The sequence below is a fragment of the Hylobates moloch genome, unplaced genomic scaffold, assembly GCF_009828535.3.
Source record: "Hylobates moloch isolate HMO894 unplaced genomic scaffold, HMol_V3 SCAFFOLD_6, whole genome shotgun sequence".
NCBI lineage: Eukaryota > Metazoa > Chordata > Mammalia > Primates > Hylobatidae > Hylobates > Hylobates moloch.
Window position 1 is genome coordinate 124,518,670 of NW_026652281.1, and position 24,658 is coordinate 124,543,327.

Sequence of the window (24,658 nt, forward strand, 5' to 3'; positions counted from 1 at the left end):
TGTAGAAATTTTTTGTAAGGTATTTAACATTTTTTAATTAATAAATTAGCCTAGCATCAAGTTTTTGTTTGTGAGAAGGGAAGAGGAATTAGGATTTAAACACTTAAAAATCAAAGCCTTTTAAAAGATTTCCTTGGCTCATGCTTATTTATAAATTATTGGGCTTAATATTATTTCAAAAGCTTAAACCTTTCATTTTCTTTTTCAAAGAATAAAACATCTTTTTTTTTCTTTTTAAGAGTAAAAAGGAACTTTAACAAAAGACAACAAAATCTAGCCTTGGAACAAACCAAAGACCCACAAGATGAGGATGGTCAGAATAACAACTTGTAAAGGCCTCATGTCTTCTTCTTGGGACAATCTCATGCCAGAAACTTCTAATTACATATGTCAAGAAAAGCTGACAGTAATTCTTGCCACTCCACACATCATGACTTAGAAAATGTGAATGAATATCTTTCAAAAAAAAAGGCAGCACAACACAGTGAAGGGTCCTGGGCCTGAGCTCCTGGGATGTCGTTTCACATCAATCAACTGTGTGATCTAGAGCAAGTCACTTAGCCACTTTCTGTGCTTTACTTTATTTATCTAAAATGAGAGGGTTATACTAGATGAGCCATACCCTGCCTTTTTAATGCTATAATTGTTATTCTAAACCGCCTTTATTTTTATTTTAAAATTAATATATGAATATAGATTTATTTTTCCACTCCTTCTAATTACACGGTGACAAATGGACAAATGGACACAGGACTCAGTGAGACTTTTCAGACCTCAAAAGTTTCATAAAGTGGTCAGAATTCCCCAGGCTACTTGGATAAGGACAAGGAATTCTATCAGGGAGGCACGAATGGAATCAGATTAAAAGTAACAGAGATGGATGAGGGCCTTCCAGTGATGTGCTGGAATCAGCATTAGATATTCTTATCTCAGCCGGCACGAGCCTGCCGTGCACACCACTTCCCAGCTCCCTCTTCAACAATGCGAAGGTGGTAACTTGAAATTGGTAATAATGGGAGCATTTACACCATGGAAACTGGTAAATGCTCGTTTTTTCCCTCCCAACAAGTGAATTGCTAAATATTAGCCCACCACTCTCCTTCCAAGAAGCATGTTCCTTGAGGGCTAATTGTCCTCTGAAGGTTAGCAGAGACCTGTATCTGGAGAGGATCAGAAAAGAATGTCATCACACTGAAAGTATGTCCACCTTGCAGTTCAGAAAAGTTACATCTTACATGGGGTTTATTGTCTAAGTTAGAAATGAATTTAGAAGATAGTAAAATTTACCATTGAAAAACCCCTCAAATTACCCATAACATATGGGAAGTATCTTTTCTCAGTGAAGCCCAATACAGTGTCACCTTTCACTAATGAAACAAGTCATTGCTTTTGTTTTGTTTTGACTTAGTTATTTTTGTTTTTGGTCTCATTTTGGCTAATACCAGATGAGCTAAAATGTTGAACAAATTGTACTTGTTTTTATAGACTAAACTTACTCTTGTTTTTTCTTTTCAGGCAGAGTCTCGCTCTGTCACCCAGGCTGGAGTGCAGTGGCATGATCTCTGCTCACTATAACCTCTGCCTCCCGGGTTCAAGTGATTGTTGTGTCTCAGCCTCCTGAGTAGCTGGGATCTCATGTGTGTGCCACCATGAGTAGCGAATTTTTTGTATTTTTAGTAGAAACAGGATTTTGCTATGCTGGCCAGGTTGGTTTCAGACTCCTGGTCTCAAGTGATCCACCCACCTTAGCCTCCCAAAGTGCTGGGATTACAGGTGTGAGCCACCACACCTGGCCTCAGAATTACTCTTAGAACAGTGGAATGCCCACACATCCAAGAGAAGCAAGTTCATGGAGACTAATGGAACAGTGGTATCATGTCTCCCATCTCCCTGCGCTTACTACAGGAATGGCAGGCAGAATTGCCTACTTCTTTAAAATATCACTGGCGTCTCACTCTTTTTATTTATATTTTATTTATTGATTTGCCACAAAGTTTAATTCACCTAAGTGAGACGTGCATACGATGTAATTCCACTGTACAGATACACAGATCTTTGCAGAAGAACTATTTTTGGCAACCCATATGCCCCTGGGTAGGGTCAAGAAGTGAACAGGCTTGGTGGGGGATTGTTTTCACCTCTTGGCTACTCAGAGTACCTAAACCTGTCCTTACTTACGGAGAGCATGTGTCACAGCAAGATGGCAGTAAGCTGGCAACTGGGAAGACCTGACTGATGCCCATTTGGGAAGCCAGGCAGGCAAGTGAAAATGGACCGAAGAAACAGAAATGGCTGTCTTTTATGCAAGGCTTTTCCGTAAAGAGGTTACACTGGGGCAACCAAGTATGTGTAGAAAGCCAGAGCTAAACTTCAGCTTGGCATTCACAGTTTTCTCCTCACTGAGCTAATAGGCCCAGAGTTTCGGGCAGAGCTGTGAAATAGTGCTTCTCTAAGAGCAACAATATCATTGTTACATAATTATAAGCCAGCTCTTTTGTTGTTTGTTTGATTCCTTTTCCCTACAGTTCCTACATCATTTGTCTGTGCTATTCTGTTTTTCTCCAAACACTATAAACTTGAAGCAATTGCCCTGACTCGATTTCAGAGAGGGGGATGTGTTGGAAAGAGCAAGAATAAGAAAGTGACCAGATTCTGCTGCAGTCTGGTAACCCCATGAGTGTCAGGGACTACTTGCATGTTTACTTCTATCCTTCATTTGTTTTGATTCAAGCCTTTATGTGCTGTGGACTCACCTCCCTAAGTAACCAGGTTCCTCCTCTCACGTGACCTTGTTTGCATCCTTCCCAAGAAGAGGCTTTGGGAAATTTTTCTGTACTTACACTTACCAAAGAGCCGTGGAACCATTAGGATCTCCACTGTGATGAGAGTTAAGCCATAGTGCCATTTCACACGTATACATTTATGATGGGATGGGAACCCGATACAATCTCTGTAGGCTGAATCCCTAGTTTTATTTCCAGTGAGCTGCTTCGGTGACTGAAGCATCTCTGTGGGCTTTTAGGAACCATGGATGCACAGATGAGAGAGCACAGGCTCAGAGAGTAAGATGGATTTCTAGTGCTAGCCAGGTGAATGACACACAGTGTATTTCAAGTTTGAAAAGCAAAACCATGGTATCTGACAGTGCGGAAAAACCGATTGTAATCACCTCTCACCACTGTGCATTTTAAACATGAGAACAAAAAACTTTTCCAAAATTTAAACTTTTCCTAAATCTTTATGGTCATTGCTAGTTGTTGACATCAGATCCTTTGGTTTTATTCTATAACTTGGGCTAAACGTTAATATCCCACTAGGTGGAACATGTCTCTTCCAGAGTCGTGACAACCGAGGCTCAGAGCTGTGATTTTTAGGAAACAAGATGACTATTAAATCCTTTGGCCTGGTACTCTGGAATGTTTTTCTCCCAGCAGCTTCCCTTGCCTGTATGGAGCATCTGCAAAGTCTGAGCAGGTTTTGAAGTCCAAGAGCATCCCAGCTATAAGGCTCTTGCAGTGTGACAGAGCTGCCCACCTCCAGTACACCCTCAGTGACCTCTAGTAGATGCGTAGGGCAGTCAAACCCGGCAACTTATGCCACAACTCTAATTCCAGGAAGTCGTCTGCTAATGGCTAACCCACTGCCATGGTGGCACTGGTTTTGCCTGAGGTCATTGCTAGGGCAGGAATGAACAGCAACCAGCACAGAGCATTGCTAAATGAATTACAGTAACCTAATTAATTAGTGGCTAGGCTTCTTCTGACAGGAAAGTTTTAACCAGAAACCGCTAGATGTTCTATTATCATAGCTTTTGTAGATTGGATGGAAGAATAAGTAGGAAGAAAAAGTATTAACGTAGCTAGTAGAGACCAGTGTTGCTATTCGTGGCTGAGGCAGTAATGCTAAGGCTTTAGGTCTTCAAAAGCTGAACGAAAAGGCACAAAAAGCACTGCAAGCTTGTTTCAGTACCGAGTTGTCCCTGTATTGTCTACATAAAATCCTGTTTCCTGCTATCTGTCTGTGATTCCTGTTTACTACAAATTCAGTGTGTCTGACTGATATTAAACACTGATATTAAAATTTCAAACTTCACTTACCTGTGCTGTTGTGAACAGGCAGCTGATCTGGCAGCCCTCGAATGGGAAACAAGTGCTTCTGTTGAGCTGTAGCATATATAATATAAATGTGCCTATGTGTATTAAAATGTCTTCTGTAAACAATGAGCCGCTGACCCTTCTTTGTCAGCTGTGTGTGTGTATGTGTGTGTGTGTGTATTTGTCTTCTCCAGAGATAGCATTGGGGGTGCCCAAAGTAACCCGTTCTTCTGTCTGTTTCCTATTGTGAGGAATGTCCCTTACCAGAAATAATATTCTGTAACAGAGATGGTGTTCTGCAACTATGGAATGCAGTACAGCTTACCTGACCCACATGTATAAAAACTAAAAATCTTGACCTCTCTAGTAGTCACATCTCAGGGAACATAGCCCAGAATTCCAGTTTCTGCCATTCACTATGCCCCTAAGTCCATGGGCAGCCTATGCACCTCTTTCTTTAGCACTTTGCCTTCCTACCCCTCAACATCCGTGCCCCATTCCATATACCAAAGCAGCAGGCAGAAGTTCTAAGGTCCACAACCTGGGACAGAAAGTTAATGGGCAGCTCTGAACTCTTGCAGCTAAAAGCAACCTCTGCTTTAGGAGAGAACAAAGGGAACTGTCACCACCTCTCAGACCCACAGTGGGTGGGCAGCCAGCAAGCTGCTGGTTCCCTGGGCTTGTCCTAAAATAGTAGGCTGTTGTAAGTTTTGTGGCCTCCGAAGTTCTGCCTGCGAAGTACCCTGTTGTCCAGGTCATGTTAAGTGTCCTGCTGTGTGCCTAGCAGCCATCTGAGCAAAGGGCAGGATCTAGAACTCTTCAGATTCTGAAGAGTACCAGCCTTTAGCATGTGATCTCATTTCCGCAGGTTACTTTGGCCTTTTAATCCCCCATCTCCTGCTCATGGTTGGGGTCTCCTTTGTGACGGGTTGGTGGTAGAAGAGCTGATTCCAGAAGGTTGTTTGGAACCAGAGGGCCCTTGTTAGTCTCCTACTCAGCATTCTCATTCCCCACCTGGTCAACGTGACTCAGCCACTGAACAGCTCCACCCTGAAGGAAGAGATGTGAAAGTCAATGTGTATCTTTCACCATTTAAGAAGAAAACCACTTCATGCCTTTTAGACTGCTGCATCCTGCGTTTGTTAAGTGCTGACTATTGCCTTTAAACCCACTCAAATCCTAAACAGAGCTCAGCTGCTGCCTTGGTCATGAGCAGGGAGAGGCGCTTCACCAATCCTGAGTTAGAGTCATAAAATGGGGCTATAAACCAAAGCTTATTAAACATCAAAACTCGAATTTCAACTGTAAAATAATTAATTCTTTATGCACTTAGAGTAGCTTTTGATTGGGATTCTGAGCTTCTGTGTTAAAAGATATAATCACTCTATGCTCCTGTATCAAGGGCATTGTTCTATCAAACCAACAGGGGCTCATCACATACAAAAGCAATTAATCAGAAATGGCCATCCCGTGGTATCCCATCTCCTCCCCACCTGTCTCAACCTCCACATCACCAGGCAAAACATTCACGCCCTGCAAGCTTGTGAATGGTGCCACGGCCACGGCTCTTTTTGCCCTCCTTGCATCCATCCCCCTTCAGTTATCACAAATTGATTTTCTTTGTGGAATTATTGGGGAGTCCACGTGGTTCAGGTGGCTCAGGGGCTAGGTATGTTATCCGGTGTGGCCAATTGGTCCCATGTGTTTTTCTGGCCACAGTGACTAGGTCAATGGTGAGCACATGCCCCAAGCCAGACTGAATCAGTCTTTTTAGCTGGAACTATTGAGGGACTCTCTCCCTCTTCTGAGGTTACTAAGCAGGTGAAATGAAAACCTGGAGATGCTGACAACCAACTTTGTCCCACATAAAAATAGCTTTCCTGGCCAGGCATAATCCCAGCACTTTGAGAGGCCGAGGCGGGTGGATTACTTGAAGTCAGGAGTTCAAGACCATCCTGGCCAACATGGTGAAACCTGTCTCTACTGAAAATACAAAAAATTAGCCGGGTTGTGGTGGTGCGTGCCTGTAGTCCCAGCTACTCAGGAGACTGAGACAGGAGAATCACTTGAACCCAGGAAGTGGAGGTTGTAGTGAGCTGAGATGGTGCCACTGCACTCCAGCCTGGGCAACAGAGGGACACTCATCTCAAATAAAATAATAATAATAAAAAAAGAGCTTTACTAAGAAGGAAGCACTTACTGAAGGTATACAGGGCCAAAGTGGAAAGAAGCAATGCTCTGATGTCAGGGTCTAGCACTTAGATCCAACTACACTTGAGTCTGCTTGACTGAACTTTACAGTTGCACCAGACTTTAAAATTCCACTTTCCAATTTTCCCCCCGTAAAGTAGTTTAACTTTTGCAACGAAAATATGATCTGCACAACAAATTAGAACTGGATTCAGTAGTGTTTCCCTCAAAAGGGTGTAGTATAATAGGTTTGGTGGGATGCTAAAAGATGGTATGGGATAGAAGGGTTCAGTAGTCAAAAGCTCAAGAACCCTGAATTAGGCAAAGTTTGAAAGACTTCCTTATCACAGGATTTCTCAGTCTTCAAGTTGCTGATATGTACCTGAAAGCTCTAAGAAGAGCAGATATGGCAAATAATGCTTCCGTACACTGATTTGACTCCTTGGGATCCATTTGCTAAAGAATGTACTTTGGTATGGGCGTAATTTGAGTTTTTCTTCAAGTCTAGGCTATTAAAAAGAAGCAGAAAATGCTTGCAAAACAATCAAATAGCAAGGCTTTAGGGGAAAGACCAAAAAAAAAAAAAACAAACAAAACCCAAAACAAAAAGCTTTATGGCTCTGTTCTGGACTTAGCTAGATTTATCCCAAATGGCATATAATACTAAATTTGATGATCCACAGAAGAAAAAAACTTACTCATTCTCCAAAGTTTCAAAATGGCCATCAAACTTGGTGGCCAAAACTAACAACTCAATTTCAAAAATAGAAGCCCCCAATTTTTCTCCAGATAACTCTGTTATCACCAGATCTGCCTGCCCCTCTTACTAACCCTTTCAGTTCTACTGGGCAATTTTAATATTATAGGTAAAAATGTACATCACACAAAGAAGAAGACTGGAGAACAATGTTGGTAATTTCATAGTTATTTTAATAACCAGGTTTACATTAACAGTCACTTGATGAACTTTTTTCTTTAATCTCAGCTAAACTCAAAACACAGTTTTGTTCACGGTTCAAACCAAACAGCTCTTCACGTTCCAGAGCTGCCTCACAGCTAGCACAGATCACGGGAGATTACTGTCTGTCCATACCCACCAGACACAGAACTGAACACCCACACACCAGTTTTCAAAGAGGGAACTTACAATGAATGCTGGCTGCCCAGGGCAGCCCATGAGTGTATCTGGGACTCAAGCTGGAGTTTTCCAGGGGAGAAAGCCTGGGAAGCTTGTGGCAAGGAAGTTGGGAATTGCCCACCCTACTGGAAAGCGCTTCTCAGGGATGAGTGAAAATCCAGGCTCAGGTGTCAGCCCTTTGTGGAAACATGACACTCTCAGTATAGATAGTCGTGAAGAACAAGGCTGAGGGATTTTGAAGGAAACCCATTTTCAGGATGACTACAATCCTGCCACTTCTAGAAAACTTAGAAGTAAAAGAAATAGCTCTACTACGGCTAACTGATTTAACAATTTCACGAACACCCTTTCCACTACCCAAGCCCGTGGCCCTCAGAGAGAACCAGGACGGACTGCCATCTGGGTTCAGAGGCAATATGAGGAGGTTGGGGGGATGGTGGGGGCACCCTCAGGGTTGGGGGGCAGGCCAAGGGATGAGATGGCAAAGGACAGCTTGGGAATCGGATAGAAGATCCAGTGTGCCTTCCTACACTTGCATGAGGTGCCAGTGAATTCGAAGAGGGCCAGGACTCGCCATCGTTTTCTTTTCCTAAACCTTTTGTATAGGCCTGTTTGATGTGTCTTATGAAACAAAACAAATCTGAATATAAATTTTAAAATAGTGGGAGTTATTCTCGCAATTCCCAGGGATTTCTATGCTTGGAGAGTTAGTAATGGTAAGTGAAGAAAGAGAGGCTTCCTGAGCTCATGTTGTTCCTCCCGAGGGCATTCGGGGGTTGTTCCCAGAGCAAGGAAATCTTGTGTAGAATCAAAGGTTCTGGTGGAATGGTTCACTTCGGAAGTCCCAAGGGCAGTGCGGATGACCAATTTGGCCATGGAAGACTTATCTTCATGGCACAGAGAGGTTGTGCAGGGATGAGTCAGACTCAGGGGCTGAGTAACAGCAGAGCAGAGAGCGCAGAAGTGGACGCTCAGAAGCGAGTTTATGTATGTCTTTTCCTCTATCTGCTGGCTGTGGCTGGTACTGCAACCTATCCCAAAGTAACAGCCTAGTCAATGAGGTATATGCTTCAGATCTGGCAAACTCTCTCTGCACATAAAACTGTTAATCTGAGTTCTCTGAAAGACCCCCACATCTTTGAAGTGTAAATTAAGAGCTACATTTTCCCTTTTACTGCATCTCCCTTAAAAGAAAAGCACTACGAGAGCTTTAAAATAGCAAGATTCCCTATTCTAAGGGGAAATAGTCTTTTTTCATGATTTGAACAGAAGGTAGCTTGCTAGGGGAAATCCTGTTCCTTGGATATCTCCAAATTCATTTGTAGCCCAGTGTGTACTTTTCTCTGGTCTTCAACTTATTCAAACCTGCAGTCAGAGATAATGGTTTCTCCTAAGCACTTAAAAGGTGTTTGAGGCCTGCTCTTCTCTTCAAAGCACTTAGTACACAGGGTTACAGGTGCTACCACTTGGATTCCCCAGAGCATGGAAGTCTGATCCCAGGTTGAACATATTTCTTCTGAAAATGAGCATCTTGGTTCTATAGATTCTTATCTTACTCACAGGACTTGCTCCAAAACTGAATTCTCAGAAGCGGCATGATAGGGAAAGAGATATTCAACTCTGACAGACAAGGTAGATCGAAGCACCCACACTAATTTCTTTTAGGTGCCCCATGAGGAAGGCTGCATCATGTCACTTCCACTCACTTGCGGAGATTCTAGGACTGAGACGCAAAGTTGCCCCAGAGTTTCTGCTAATGGAAGGGGAAACAGATGGTTTGGAATGGAAAGGTGGAACCAGGTCCACAAAATGTGCTCCCTCTGCTCAAGACTGACTTTGGCTTTCCCAAATCCCCACTTGACTTTCATATAAGCTGAGATGACCTATTACGGTAAAATTTAGGGAACACCTAATAAAACCAACTTTCAAAAAAATCCTATTTATCATGGATGTGCCAGGATCAAGAGAATCAGACACAAACTGCCTGTAAGAGAGGCCCTTCATTCTGCCTCATCTGAGCTAAAATCCTAACTTGGGATGCCAGAAGCATGCCACTCTTCTCGGTTTGCAAAGACAGAAGAGTGAGAGGTGACCTTGCCGTGTTTAGGAGGCGTCTTTAAGCTGTGGGCGCCCTCACCATGTGGGCCTGTGCTATGTTCTCAGCTGCTGGCTTTAAGAGCACCAAAGAGACAGGGAGGGCAAGAGGAAGAGAAGTGTCATTTGCTCTGTACCTGCCTGGCCTTCCCAACCCAGGAAAGAGAAGGATTTGAAAGCAACACTAAGAAAGAGGCCTGAGCAAACACTGGCACAATCAAGCAGGTAGAAGAAATGGTTGGGTCTTGGCGTTTTAATAAATGTTCAAAGAAACAAAATTTACTCTTAGGGGACGTGACAAAGAACAGAACCCAAAGACTGCCTGCCTTCTTGGCAGACCTTAGGGAGCTGTGGTGATGTGACAGCTGCCACAGTGGCTATCTTCCATGGAAATAACATACGTCATCAACACAATATACAACACCCCTTCCGCTCACCTGACCCACCCACCTCCCTCCTACATGCCCTACCCCAGCCCCTCTGCACCCTCTACCTTGCTCCAGGCTCCCACCACCCACTCACCCCAAATAACCTGTGTCCCTTTTGTTCATTTCCCTGACGTCCCAGCTTGTCTGTCCCCTTGTCATAAGATGCAGCACTACACACGCTCTCAACACTATGATAGAGCAGACTCTTTTACCTTAGTGGCCTGTCTGATTGCATGCATGTAAATGGGGGAGGGGAGCCAAACAAATCAAGGTTATGCATAAACAGAAAACAAAGCAATATTCGTAAAGCTAGGCAAGCGAGCGTAACATTGGAGAAACATAAGGCTTGAGGCTTATTGATTCTTTAGATCACAACCGTTTGGATTCGCTTTCCTTCTTAAATATCGGTGTACCATTTTGGCTTCAAAACAATCTCTTCTTGCTTCTGCCCCTCTCTTTGAGGAAGGCTTGCTTAACTCAGAGATGTGATATTAGAACGGCCGCCTGGGGGCGCCACAATGCGCTTGCTGGCTGAGCGAACCCCCTCATCCACTTGGGTGCCTACAGTTGGAAATAAATTCCCAGGGGAAAAAAACAGGGTGGAGGGTAGGGGAATATGGGCAAGAGAGAAACTGGGTTAATTTTAAGAGTGCAAGATATGAAGTGCCTTGCTGGCCTCACCTCCCAAGAAACTTCCATTCCAGTCTATCAGGTCTTCTAGACTTTTCTTGTGGCCCCGAAAACTAGCCTCTGATAGGAAAAGCCAAGTTCTTAATCTAGATTTCATCTGACCCAGAGCATGATAATAATACCGGGAAGAAGAACAATGACAAGGACGTGACACTCATTGTGGCAGGCAATGTTTGAGGTGCTTAACCATTATCTCCTTTAATCCTCAACCCCATGGTTTGAGAGAGGTACCCTTATCTGTTTTACAGAGGAGATAACTGAGGTTCTGAAAGGTTAGGTCACTTGCCCAAGATCTCACAGTGCAAAGTAGTGATGGTCAGGTCTTTGTGACAACAGCACAAAAAGAAATTTCAGTGTGTGCTTGGGTCTATTCAGAAAGGAGCCTCTAAAAGCTTAAGAATTAAGGTAGCCAGAGAACAACAACAACAACAAAAATAGCAAAAACTTTGAAAAAAATTGCTTATGACTAGCAGAATGTGACCTCTGGCAAAGTTACCTCCAAACTTTAAACTCTTTTCCTTTGTCTTTCTTCCCCTAGGTCTCCCTTACCTCTTTCTCCCATATTTTTGTTTCTCCCATTCCTTACCCTTTCCTCATATGCTGTAATTTTACCCTTAAATGTCTTTCTTTTCTTGTTATCTTACTTCCTTCACATTTAAATTATTCATTATAGGAATGCGAATCTACATTTATTTTTCTCCATTTTAAGACTACTGGTTATGGAGCACCTGAATGATTATTTTCTAATTATATCAGAGAGTTCATAAAGAATAGGTAAGACTAATCATATGGCTAACACATAGTAGATGTTCAATCAGTGGTAGCTCGTGTTAGCATTATTATAATTACTAGGAATAGGAGAATATAATAACAATCCTAGGTTGGAAGACGCTACTGCAGTTTGAGCATAAAAATAATTTAAGCTATCTTTTAATCTGGACAAATAAAGAAAACATACTATGTTGCATAGCGCTCATAGGCTAATGCTGGAAATCACTATCAGTTCATAGAGAGGACCAGCTCCCCACCCCTGCCCTCAACCACGGCTGATCTCTAGGCAGAATCAGTCACCACTTAAACCTGGTCTTCAGCCTGACTGCCTTGTCTTACTTTCTTACCAGGACCCCTTGTCAATTCAGGGAACCTTCCTGCTTGCCCCAGTAACCTTCTCCCTAAAGTTGACACCAGTGCTGGGCTGGAAAACTCCTTCAGGTTGAGTTCTCAGAACACCCTGTGGCCTCAGAACATTGATCTTCCCCTTCCCCCTTTTCTTATCTTTTGATGAGCCTGTCCCACTCACCTGACAGGCTAAATCCTGACTGATGAAGATTCCTCACGGGTGGGTTTGGCCGAGTAGGAGAGCCCCGAGCAGAGCCTGCGGGGGTGCCACCTTTGGGGGTGGTGGTCAGGTCAAACACAGGCCCATCGTACATGCCCCTTGGGACGGCATGCAGGTCTGCCATCTGCAGCCAGAGAAGAGCATGTCACCAATCATTCATTCAGCATTTTAGGATCTGTTCTAGGTATCATAAATATATTAGTGAATACAGTTTGTCGTGGGAGCCAGGAATTAAAAATAATAAAGATAATTTGAGGAAGGGAGAAGTAGTATAAAATAAATAAAGGAGGATGTGATGATAGATTGACAATGGAGGTGGTCAGTGAAGGCCCTTCTAAATAGATGAGCTTCGATCTGAAGGATCAAAGGACGTTGCTATGGGGTTGGGGTTGCCAGAGGGAGGAGGCTGGAGGGATACTGGGGAGTGGTGTGGATGACAACGAAGCCAGCAAAGAGAAGAGCAAGGGCAGACAGCCAAAGTGGGAATGATTATGAAATAGAAGAACAGCAGTACAGCTGGAGCAGAGGGATCGGAAGGGTAGGTCATGACACGAGGTCACAGGTCCTGGCCGGGATGGGATCACATGGGAGCTCCACCCTCACACTCTTCAGCACACACCAGGGTGGGCAGGCCTTGAAGTGAGTGTCTGTGGTCTGACCCACTGACCTCTGTTTGTGGCTGTGAACTTGCCCTGGGACTGTGGAGCCAGCCAGCAACTTCCACTCAGCACATGCTCTGCCAGGCCTTGTGCCAGGCACTAGGGCCTTTGGCCATGGGAAACATGGTACCTCCCGCAAAGGGGCTTACGGTCTACTAGACAAACACTGCAAGACCACCCATGGCAGCGGCACAGAACCTCCACCCATTTCTTAACTTTGGCCAGAGGGGAGGCAATGAGGACGTGCTGCCAGAAGAGCCTGACCATGCAGGATGGATCATCACAAGAAGTCCTGTCAGAGCCTCCTTCCCTGTTAGTGACTCAAGTGCCGTCACAGAAGCCGAGCCCATCAAATGTGCAGATGCTAATGATTCTGGTGATGTGATGACTGTATCTGTACTCCCTAAAGCCAAGAACTCTACATCATCAACACTTCCCTGGTTTCAGAATCTAAATCACACTCATAGAAATAAAGGGTCAGGCCGGGCGCAGTGGCTCACGCTTGTAATCCCAGCACTTTGGGAGGCCGAGGCAGGCGGATCACGAGGTCAGGAGATCAAGACCATGGTGAAACCCCGTCTCTACTAAAAATACAAAAAATTAGCCGGGCGTGGTGGCGGGCGCCTGTAGTCCCAGCTACTCGGAGAGGCTGAGGTAGGAGAATGGCGTGAACCCAGGAGGCGGAGGTTGCAGTGAGCCGAGATCGTGCCACTGCACTCCAGCCTAGGGGACAGAGCGAGACTCCGTCTCAAAAAAAAAAAAAAAAAAAGAAATAAAGGGTCAATACTGGGGAAGTCTCCTTCTTCTCTATTAGGCTCAAACTGGAGTGTGGAGCTCAAATTCCACAATCCTAGGGTAGGGCTAATACACATATATATAGAAACACATATATATACATACATATGTATATGTGTGTATATATATATAGTATGTGTATAAAAAGTACAATAAATACAATAAATATAAATATGTGAATATATTTATTTATATGCATTTTTATTTGTTGTTAATTATATTTATTGTATTGTTACAATAAATACAATACACAATACAATATAAATATATAAATATTAATTTATATATTTATGTTATTCTATATTTATATATTAAGTATATATAAATATAATACATAGATTGTAAATATATATTTAATTTCTCTGCACCTCCATTTTTTATACACATGCACACATTTGCACATGTGTATGTAGCTATAGGCCTATACATATACACACATATCTCTGTGTGTGTTTATATATAAAATCAGAGAAACAAATAAAATTTTATTGAAAATACAGTAGCTAAAATATTGTAAGTGTTTGCCCCTGTGGAGCAACACTGAACAGAATGAGACAGGGATGTGTCGGGGTGGATTCTTGGTTCTCACCTTCAGACTTTAAGAGTAATTTATTTTTTAAAAAAATACACCGGCCTTATTCTGAATTATTCGAATTTAAATTATTTTCAATGAAGTACTACAAAAATGTGGGAAAAGTCATCTGGGAAGAAAAGGTCTCTTTGAACAAAAGTTTTCAACACCCTCTTTAATAGTACATTAAGTCTGTGTGGTTGTTCTTGGGGACAAGACTGTCACTGAATTTCTCTGTGAGAGTCTAGAGATCACAGTGCCCTGTGTTCATGGTTACTATCTCTGAGCGTGAATGGGACACAAAGCCCCTGCACCACCTCGGAGCTCCCCTGCTTTTTACCTTCCTCCGTGCTTTAATGCGCTTGTAGACATAGTCGGAGAACGGGCTGCAGGGGATGAAGCGGCCAGCCCCCTGGGTCACGTGCAGGTTGCCATCTTCCAGCATGATCTTGCCCTGGCAGATGACAACCAGAGGAGCCCCGCGCAGCTCCATCCCTTCAAAGATGTTGTACTCTGCAGCCTAGAGGCAGGGGTGAGGAGCAAAGCCACAGTAAGGGTATAGAAAGAGGAGAAAGAGGAACATACCTCGCACCTTCTCTCCTTGAGACCTTCAGTGTCATTTGCTGCTGATTCACCAGGTAAGCCAGAAAAAGCTCACCATGCATCTGCAAGCATCCAGGAGGTAGAAGGCACCGGAGACAGATTTGCTAAGAAAAGACTAAACTTCCTAGCAAAAAGAAGTGTCCGGTCTTTAATAAGGTCCTCAAGTGGAAGTCAACTTTTGTCTTAGGTAGTGTTCAAAGAGAAGCTGGATAACTATCCAGGATGCTGTACATCACTGTCTTGTATTGAGCAGGTGGGCAGAGAGGTTATGTGGCCTTTAGGTCCCTCTAGCTCCAAATCAAATAACATGAGATGACACAATATTTAAGCAAAGGCCATTACCACCAAAAATGGGATTTCTCCCTACCGCCTTCATTTACTCAACCAGCAAGAGGTATTATGTACTGCCAATAATTAAGAACATCAGTTTAGAGTCAGCTTGTCCGGGTTTCAATGCTAGCTTCACCATTTGCTTGCTGCACAAATTATTTAATTTTTCTGTACCTCCAATTTTTAATCTATAAAACGGAAGATAATAGTCCCTACCTGTAGAAGACTACTATGGAAATCCAGTGAATTAAAAGCACAGTGCCTGAAACATAAGTGCTTAAAAATATTAACTATTTTTAGCAACAGTGTCGAGCCCGTTTCTGTTAGGTACTGCCCTTTAATTATCATCCTCCATGTGAAACTCATCGTGAGGAAGTCATCAGTGCTGTTTACCAGTTATTTCCTATTCTTTCTCTTTCCAGGCACAAAGGATCATTGCATGTCCTGACTTCCGGAAGTTAGGTATGGCCACAGGACTGGCTAAGACCAGTGCCATGTGAGAGGCAGTGACATACACCACGTCTAGGGGAAGCTTTAAGAGCCAGTAGACCATTCACCAGGTCATGTTCCCCTGTCTCAGCAATCATGAAAACACATGTAGAGAGGAAGCCTCTATTGGCCTCTGTCCCTGAGTGACTGGAATGAGCAGAGCCCATCTGCTTTGGAAAGCAGGAGAAACACAGTTGAGGTTTCGAGCCACTGAGATTTAGGGGATGGATTATTACTGCAACCCGTCCTAGTCTAACTACCCTGGCACACCACACAAACACATTTCTCCTGACCAAGTTCCTTGCGTGCACTCTCCATTCTACTCTACTCCCACCAGAGCAGGCCTTACAGACTGGTGGTTCTTGGCAGAGACGATCTTCACAGCATCTGGATCCCAGATGACGAGGTCGCTGTCAGAACCCACAGATATTCTTCCCTTGCGGGGATACAGGTTGAAGATCTTGGCAGCGTTTGTGCTTGTCACAGCCACGAACTGGTTTTCGTCCATTTTCCCTGTGGCCTATTGAAATATAAGAAATTATATCTATATCTATAGCTATAGCTACATATATATCAATTCAGGGCTTCTGAACTCAGAGAAAGACAACCCACAAAGGCATAGAAATACAAAGAGGAGCCACCTGAAAAGCCGGTGAGCTACAGAACCTCACTCAGCAAGCTCGAATTAGCTGGGCTGTCGTGACTACTCAGGCAAAATGGTCAAACACATGGTTTAAGATAGAAGTTACTGCCCCTGAAGTATGCATTTTTTTCTATATGTTCTTACATTTACTTACTCATTTTCTTCTAATTTCAAAAAGGATTATAGAGACCGTAAAAACAAATGTGATTATAATCCCATCCTTCAGATATGTATTTGTGTTTGCATATGTTGTATGCATAGAATAAATACGAAAGAACCTCACCCAAATGATAACAAGGGGTTCCCTGGGTTGTGGAATTGAGATATTTTTGTTTTCTTTCAAGTGTGTGCTTGTCTGTAGCTTCCAAATATTCGTTACTGAGCATGTGTCATGTTGGTAATTTAAAAATATACATTATCTTGGAACTATTCCAAATGGTGCCAGGATAAATATATACGTACTGCTCTGCAGTATATGAAAAAAGAAACACTATGTGAGAGAATAGACAACAATATTTATATTTTCCCTCTTTTCAAACCAAAAAGCCTCTTTACGGAAAGAATTGAGTTTAAAACCTAGCTTTGAGCTTCCTGGGAGCAAAGAAGAAAAAGAAAACTCAGCGAAATTACACTGCGTAGATTAATGAGGCTTTAGTATACATAACCCTGATAAGAATGTTTTTAGGATTTTTAAAATGAAACATAGAGAAGTCATCAACTTAATAATGAGATAATTATTGATTTTACTAAAATCTTTGAGAGAGTCTTAATTTGAATGGCTATTTCTTTTGTCAGTCCTTGTGATGTGAATAAGGAAAATAAAACAGGCCACTTGCCAGAAGACATTTAGAGACAATCACTTCTATCGCCTGAATGACCACATGCCCTCAGTATAGGGCGTCCTTGATAAGCAAGATGACTTTGGTCTAGACACAGACTCACTGCTTATCATTTCAAAGGATTATATCCAGTTCTTTCAAAAGAAGTCATAAAACTATCCAAACAAAAAGAATTAGCTCACTATTATTTTAAGTACAGGCTATTCGTATACTCAGATGAAGGAGTTGCATGTCTGGTTCCTAGTCCTAACAGTCTAGATAAGGAAGCCTCCTTCAGAATGCTAGGCCTTAGGATTCATCACACTAGAAGGAAATGTTCCACATTGCCTGAGCCACATGGTTCCAGAGACATCTCAGCAAGTACGAGATCCCATCTGCACTCGCAGTGTCACCAGCCCAACTGGTGGCAGGAGGTTCTGATCTGGCCCACGGATGTTTTGGCCCTGGCCACCCTCCCACGACCTCCATGCCTTACCACAGCCTTGTCCCAGATGACAGACATCCGCTCCTCCACACCATTGGTGCCCTCAGGAATGGCTGTGAAGTTGTCCTTCCCAATTGCTTTCTGGGCAGTGCTGAAGGTGCAGTGGGCACTCCCAGATAGCTGCAGATCCCCGCTGGCAAAGGAGAAAAGCGCCACATGAACAGGGGAGATGGCTGGAGGCACACTGGGAGCTTAGAATCTTGTGTCTACTGTGAGGGTTTGGACTCTGACTATTTGGGTTTGGAATCCCTCCTCTACCTCTTACTAGATATATGAGCTTGGATGAGTTTCTTCCCCTCCCTGGGCTCAGCTACCCCATCTAGAAAGTGAGGGGGTGGGATTAGATCATCTCTTTTGTAGCAAAATAAAATGGACTCAAATGAGCAATGTCATGATCCTACATGTCTGCAGAGGGCAGCAACAAATGAGTCTCCCTATAATTTTGATTGTCATCATGACCAACTATTTGAACTTAGGCAAATGATTTAGCTTCTCTGACCTTCAGTTGCTTAATATGTAAATGATGATAAGAGTGCCTCACTCATAAAGTTGTTATGAGAAACAAATGAGATTGTGAGTGTAGTCTTACCATAGAGCTTGGCACATAATAGGTTTTAACTGCTATTATTAATATTATGACTGTATTAATGTTTAAAATAGGATGGGGAAGAGCCTGTTTTCTACGTGCAAGACTGTAAAAGAATTCCCAATACACTGTTCACACTGCAGACTCTGGTCAAGTTGATAGATGGGACTGCTCCTGTCCTCAACCCAGCTGGCCCCAAGAGATGTTTTCACAAAACACCTGTTGCTGGGCATTCCTGTACCAACCTGGCCAGCAAGGAGTTGATGTAGTCCGGAGTAGTTGGGTCAGGGCTCAGGGGTGGGGATGTCACAAATGCAGCTGCCTTGGCCCAGTTCTTGCTCCAATAATGGGTTCCATCTATGCCGAGGCTGGCAGTGATGGGCTCGCCAAAGACTACATTTCCTAGAAGGGGCAGGAAACAGACAAGGGGTTAGCATAAAGTATATGCTGCACTGGGCCCAGCCTATTTAATTTAGCTCCTAAGCCTACCCAGGACTGTGCCTCAGAGTCAGACCGACCTGGGTTCAAGTCCATGTTCCCACCTTTTTAAAGCCACTGCTTTCCTATCTGCTAAATGTGACCAAGTTTGTATTCCCTAGATTAAAAGAAGCCATTGGTTGTTAGATGCAGTGTTAATTCTCAAATTTTGAGGCAAATTAAAATTTGAGGCAAAAGAGAATAAAATATACATATTGATTTTAAGATTTATCCTCATTTCAGAAATACTAAAATGCTCCAGTTCTTGCTCTAGTAATGGGTTCCATGTATACCAAGGCTGAAATAGATACATTCTGAAATTGATGAAACAAGATGATGTCTACTTCTTAGGCTTGTGAAAATGAAAAGATATGGCATATGTGAAGCATCTGGCACCTAGAGGATGTTTAGTAAATATCGCTTTCTTTACCTGTTACTCCTTCCCATGGTAGGGACCCAAAGTCCCAAATGTGCACCCACCACTGGGAACTGCTAGATCCTCCCATTATAATGATATGCTTTGGTTCCACAAAGTAAAATCCATTCCTGTGAATTAGAGACTCTCATGATTTTTTTATCATGTTTGTTACTCCTAACATGATGACTTGCTAAAAGTCACCCAATAACCTAGGACACATCAAATATGAGACTAGCTTCTTGGATTCTGCCTCAAAAATTAGAGGCCTAACTACCCAAACCATGGAGACAGGATAAAGGCTATTGGAATATACACTGATCTAAGCTGTTTAGCTTCTTTAAGAAGAAGGACTAGTGATATAGAAATCAAATGCTAGCTCATAGCTAGGTGGTTGGTACCAAGTTCCGCTATGCCAAAATCTGGGGCCAAAGCTACCCTATACAGCCCTGCACTTCTTTAACTTTGGTCCTCCATCTTCCACAGTCAAATTCTCCACAAGTTTGCACTCTATGGCCAGGATTACAAATAGGTTTTGCCTTGTTTCAACTCCATTCAATTGGTAATGGTTGCCTAGAATTCCATGAAGGGAAGAATTCTAATAATGCTTGGGGTCTCAGTAGAAAAGACTCAAGATTAATTAGTAATGTCTGCCATGGGCAAAAGAAGGAAGCGATGGCAATGATTCACATTGGACAGCCCTGCTTTTGGGGTGAGAGTAAAAAAAAATCCAAGTGATGAGAATTTAAGGGCTCTCCAAAAATACTTACACACTAAAGGATACAGGACCATAAAGATATGAAGAAATGAAAGTCACAGCAAGCACTCAACTACTATTGAAAGAAATAGAATCTTAAAAGTGGAAGAACTCTTCCTCTGGACTATGTTTAGCATGGAAGAGTAAAAGAAGCTAAGATAGTAATTACATCTAGATTTGAATACCAGCTCTCCCAGCTGGGAGATCCTGGACAAGTTATGCTGCAATTTCATCGGAAAAAGGGCATTTCTGAGAAATGCCTATTTCTCAGAGTTCTTTGAGAATTCCACACAATAAAAAAATTAAAGTATTTATCTCAGTGCAGGGCACATAGCTGTTCCTCATTTAATTGTAGCTTTCTAATATTAATTCTGAGCAGCCATACAGTTAAAGAGCCCTGATGATTGGTCACTAAACACATGGAGACTTCAACCATATCCTGCTCAGGAGGGAAGTGCAAACCCTGCTAGGCTTTGTCTTGCTCAGCATGCTCTTGAGTGTTTTCCCTGAGAATGACGGTCCATGAGTTGTTTACTGACTTCAATCTCAGCAGCCAGTTTTTCATCCCTGAAATAATAGCCCCATTCCACCCCAGAGACACAGCTGTACTAGTTCTGCTCGCCAGAGAATTATGAGCCAAAAGGCTCAGGGTTAGGAATTTTTCTCCATGAAGTTTGAAATAAGACCAGCATACAACTAAAACACCCTGTCCTGAGCGGCCCCTAGGTCACCCTAAGAATGGGTCCCGGGCAGAATGCAGCCTCAGCAGAGGGCATGAGGGTGGTGGGTAGTCACAGTTGGCAGGGGTGTGTGTGTGTGGCACTGGGTGAGGGCAGAAGGAGTTCCTACACACTTCTTTTTCTTTTTTTGCTTTTCTCCAAGAATGAGTGAGGAGCACTGGGCTGCTTTCCTGGTTCTCGCTCAATGACTCATACCCAGTGGAGCAACCATGCCATGTCAGTTGAAACTTCTAAAAGCTAAGGAGAAAACAGCAGGCCTACGGAGAACAGAGGAAGGAAGGAGGTGCCCCAGAATCTGTCAGCTAGGAAGGGTGTCTAGACAATGTGAAAGCCTCCCCTCTCATAAGAAAAATAGGGTCACCCTGTGCCAGAAGGCCAGGCAGCTGAACACTCAGCCATCAGCGTCAGCTGAGACTATTTTTAGCTACCGCAGTCACTCACACGTGGAGTTTCAGAGGCCAGTTTGGTAGATGAATCACCCATCTTGGGCCTCTCCACCACCAGAATGGCCGCTGGCACGCAGCAGTAGCAACCACATCACTGGGCCTGGTAAATCCTCTCACAATGCAACGCAGAGCCACGCATCTGCCGCTCCTCACCTGCACTCGTCCCTTACCCAGCCTCACAACTGAGCCCACGAGTCTGACACTGAGGATGAGAACCAGAAACAGAAAAGAAAGCTCTGAAAACTTTAGCTAAGCACAAGGCAAGCAAAGGAAGCCCAAGTTAACACCAGTGGAGAAAAGAAGCAGAAGTCAACAGGGAGCAGGGACACAGCCAGGGTCATGAAGGCCGTGGTGGCCAATATGCTTTGGAGACCCATTCAAACCCTTCTCTAAAATAACTTGTGCTAGTCTCAGTGGCTCAGGAAGTATGACCTGCATCTGCACTGTGGCCTCAATCCTGGCCAGATTATATCATCCCCAGGGTGTTTACTGGTCCAGGGATGAGCACATGACCCAAGCCAGGCTAGTCACAGTGCTCCTAGGGACTTTTGCTCGACCTGCTGGAAAAGGTGTATTTTACTTTCCCATCATGCTCTCTGCCAAAAATTGAGGACAACAGGTGCCTCTCAGCATCTATTCTGTGACCGTTCATACTGAACATAAACCAAACAGAGGAAAGAGAGCCAAGAAAGGAGTAAGCATGACAAACCCCTAATACCATTGTTGAGGCCCCTTGATCTAGCCATACCTGAAACACCTACAATCGGTTATTCACTTGTGTTTGTTTAAGCCAGAGTGAGCAGGATCTTTGAATTTTGCACCCAATTTAATCCTGACTGATATGTCCGTTTATAAAACTCAGACAAGGTGAACTGAAAATCAAAGATCAAGGGGAGAAGGAAGATGCACAAAGTCTCAGAGGAACTGATTCAAGCTGTGTCATCTTGGACAACTCACCTAACCTTCCTGAGCCTCAGTTTACTTAAATGCCAAGTGGGAGAAATCCCAGGATCCTCCCATCCACACAGGATGTGGAGAGCAGCTTCCTAGGGAGCAAGGCAATGAGCAAAGTAGGCACCATTTGTATTACACAGGACAACCAGAGAGGGAAGGAGTCACACAGTGCCATCAGGGGCTCCGAGATCTTGGAAACACAAATCACCTTTTTTCCTGGCTTGTGAGATGAGGTCAGCTGCACTCTTGCTCATGACCTTTGTGACGTAGAGAGGGCAATTGGTTTGGCTGGCAATGGTGATGGCACGGAACACAGCCTCAGCTTCCAGCTGCAAGAAAAAGTCTCCAGGAGTCAATAGGAACATGAACCTCTCAAACTGGTGGCTCCCACCTCCACGAACTGTGAGGATACAGTGCTGCACAGAGGTTATGGATAATTTTGGCAGGATCTGGAATTAGATATCCTATATCCACATCTCAGATCTACCACTTCCTAACTGTGTCACTTTACTCAGCTTCCCAGTGCCTCTATCCCTCACTAGTAAAATAGTATAGCACAGCGTTGTCATCTGAGAGCAATGCCTGGCAGAGGGTAAGTACTTTTTCCTTAGCCTCTGTGGTTATCACAAAGGTGACATCTGAATGAAAGCCTCTGCTCCTCAATCTTCTCAGGACAGAATCTCTGGGCAAACACAATAGTGAACCATTATGTCTAAAATAACCAGCCAAGCCAGTTAGGCATCATGGTTCCTCAAATCCTTTCCTGCAGCAGTAAGTGGTCAGCAAAGGGTTAATTCTAGGAGGCATTTCTTACAAAAATAATTCCCAGGTTTCTCAACACAAAGACTTGTTTTATTATTGATCTCTCCCATCTTACCCTAATGTAGAATTCATGTTTTCAAATATGCTAACCAACCCAGTGGCATTTATTAAGTAAGAAATTAGAAGTTTTCCCTTATTTTATTAACAAAGCATGGTCTGAGAGCTGCGGCTGTCTCACATGGCCTGGTTCTGAGTCCTGGTTCTGACACTTATCAGCTAGGTGACCTCAGCTACATTGCACAACCTCCCAAAGCCTCAGTTTCCTTGTCTGTAAATTGAGGATAATAGGATCTGACCTGTTGGGCTGTGGTGAGGATTAAATGAGTTAATCCTTGTAAAGCAGTTAGCTCATTCCTAATGGGGGAACAAGGTAAGTGCCTCTTGATGGTTGGCTACTGATATTATTGTTGATAATATTTCCTAACCGGTTGAGGGTCTGTGTTACTCTCAAGTGGTCTACTGTCAACTTGTGTGAGTTAGTCCAATTCAGCACAGAGCAGAGACTTTGACATTCTTCCATTCAATTGGCAACAGTTCCTTTTTTTATGGGTATGACATTCTGGTTAGCCTGTGGAGCCCAACACTTAAAAAAAATACCAAAAATAGCTTGCAGATGCCCAATGGTTGTATAATGCAAACCAGTCACTGCCCATAGTGGGTGTAGCTCAGCAGACAGACTCTAAGAACTTGGCTGGCTGAGCTGGCCTCCCCCAAGCTGCACTTTATTCCATGTGGATGGGACCTTGGAGGCCCCTGGTCATAGGTGAATATGGACACCTTCCTGAAGCACTCAGAATTTTGTACTCTGGAGCAGCTGTCTCTGTGCCTGGGGTCCCAGCTCTCTGAACAGCATCACTTGAGGTAGTGTCTGGGTATGCTTGAATTGAAGAGGGGCTGGCTCCTCCTATGCTCATTCCTCCCCCTTCACACCCATGCTGACCACTTCAGCTCCCCCAGGACCTCTGTCCTGGTCCCTTTGATCTCATTCCTCCCAAGCACTACAGGTTTTTCAGCACTTTGACAACATGACTATCTTTGGAAGGTTACATCACCCTCCATCTTCACCCAAAAGGCCTTCCACGGCTATAGAGATTTGTGGCTGAGAGGCTTTTTTACTAAAAAGGAGACAGGAATAAGGAGGAGGGTGGGGTGGTAGGGCTAAGGGGAGGTTGAAAAAACAAACCAAGGAACAAAAATAGACTTTGCTCTGAAATCCCCTGGCTGCTGCTGGAAATTCTTCTTGACAGCACATCTCCACAGTGATCAGCATTTAAGAAAAACTTCAGAAACAATGCTGATCACCCTGGTCTCTTCATGATGAGTAAACCATCTTCCAGTCCTTCAAGTATGATCAGCCAGGGGCTTAACCTCTCTGAGCTTCAGCTTCTTTACCTTTGCAACAATGCCAACCACACAGGGCAGCGGCAGTGAGAACTGAGATAATGTATGCAATCAGCACATACCAGATGTATGCATTCCATAGAAGTGACCTGGTATTATTAAGGAGACAGACTTCAGGGATGCTGTATGTGACTTGAACCCTAATCACAAAATTATAAATTATTTAAATGGCAATAAAAATATCACTAGATACAAAGGAGTTTCTGAGGTGCTGATAATCTGTTTCCTTCTTTGGGTGCTAGTTATACTAGTGTAACTAGGGTAACACTAGCTAAGTGTACCCAGTTTGTGAAAATTCATTGCCTCCTTAGGATAGAAACATTTTCTTCTATGTGTGTTCTATTTATATTTTAAATAAGACTCTAAAAGAGACAGGATATGGGAATGCAATCATTTCTGGTTATGATTCCTTCTTCTCCCTGTTGTAGGGTTTGGAATGACAGGACAGAAACAGGATTCACTTCACTGATATGGAGGGCCTTGACTTTGCTCCAGGTGCTAGACCCAGGCTGCCTTCCAAAGCCAATGTGCTTTCAGGTACATGGTCAGCCAATTCCAAGCTCTGTGCTCCGTGCCAGCAGGTGAAGCTGCTGACATCTCAGAGACATGGAACCAGCGTCTAGTCACCTTTGATTTGTTGTTTGGCTGCTAAGCACAGACATAAATAATCATTC

At 43.5% G+C, this 24,658-nt stretch overlaps 2 protein-coding genes across 10 annotated transcripts in view; one reads left to right on the top strand and one right to left on the bottom strand.

The window, feature by feature from the left end:
- Positions 1-24,658, top strand: part of STK32A (serine/threonine kinase 32A) — a 179,708-nt gene that overhangs the window by 147,626 nt on the left and 7,424 nt on the right. The window contains exon 13 of one of the 3 annotated variants that reach the window (XM_032158273.2): positions 240-4,223. The exons of 1 other annotated variant lie outside the window; for it this stretch is intronic. In XM_032158273.2, the coding sequence (XP_032014164.1) occupies positions 240-333 (94 nt within the window). In that variant the 3' untranslated portion in view covers positions 334-4,223. Of the gene's footprint in view, positions 1-239; positions 4,224-24,658 lie in introns of those variants that run through there. One more of the 3 variants, XM_058440002.1, reaches the window with a different exon arrangement.
- Positions 6,647-24,658, bottom strand: part of DPYSL3 (dihydropyrimidinase like 3) — a 165,898-nt gene continuing 147,886 nt past the window's right edge. For 6 of the 7 annotated variants that reach the window (XM_058440000.1, XM_058439999.1, XM_032158272.2 and 3 more), the window contains 7 exons: positions 21,970-22,090; positions 18,218-18,374; positions 17,378-17,519; positions 15,770-15,940; positions 14,339-14,518; positions 11,935-12,097; positions 6,649-10,505 (listed from right to left, as the gene is read on the bottom strand). In XM_058440000.1, coding sequence (XP_058295983.1) covers positions 10,417-10,505; positions 11,935-12,097; positions 14,339-14,518; positions 15,770-15,940; positions 17,378-17,519; positions 18,218-18,374; positions 21,970-22,090 — 1,023 coding nt within the window. In that variant the 3' untranslated portion in view covers positions 6,649-10,416. Of the gene's footprint in view, positions 10,506-11,934; positions 12,098-14,338; positions 14,519-15,769; positions 15,941-17,377; positions 17,520-18,217; positions 18,375-21,969; positions 22,091-24,658 lie in introns of all 7 variants that reach the window. The other variant, XM_032158270.2, reaches the window with a different exon arrangement.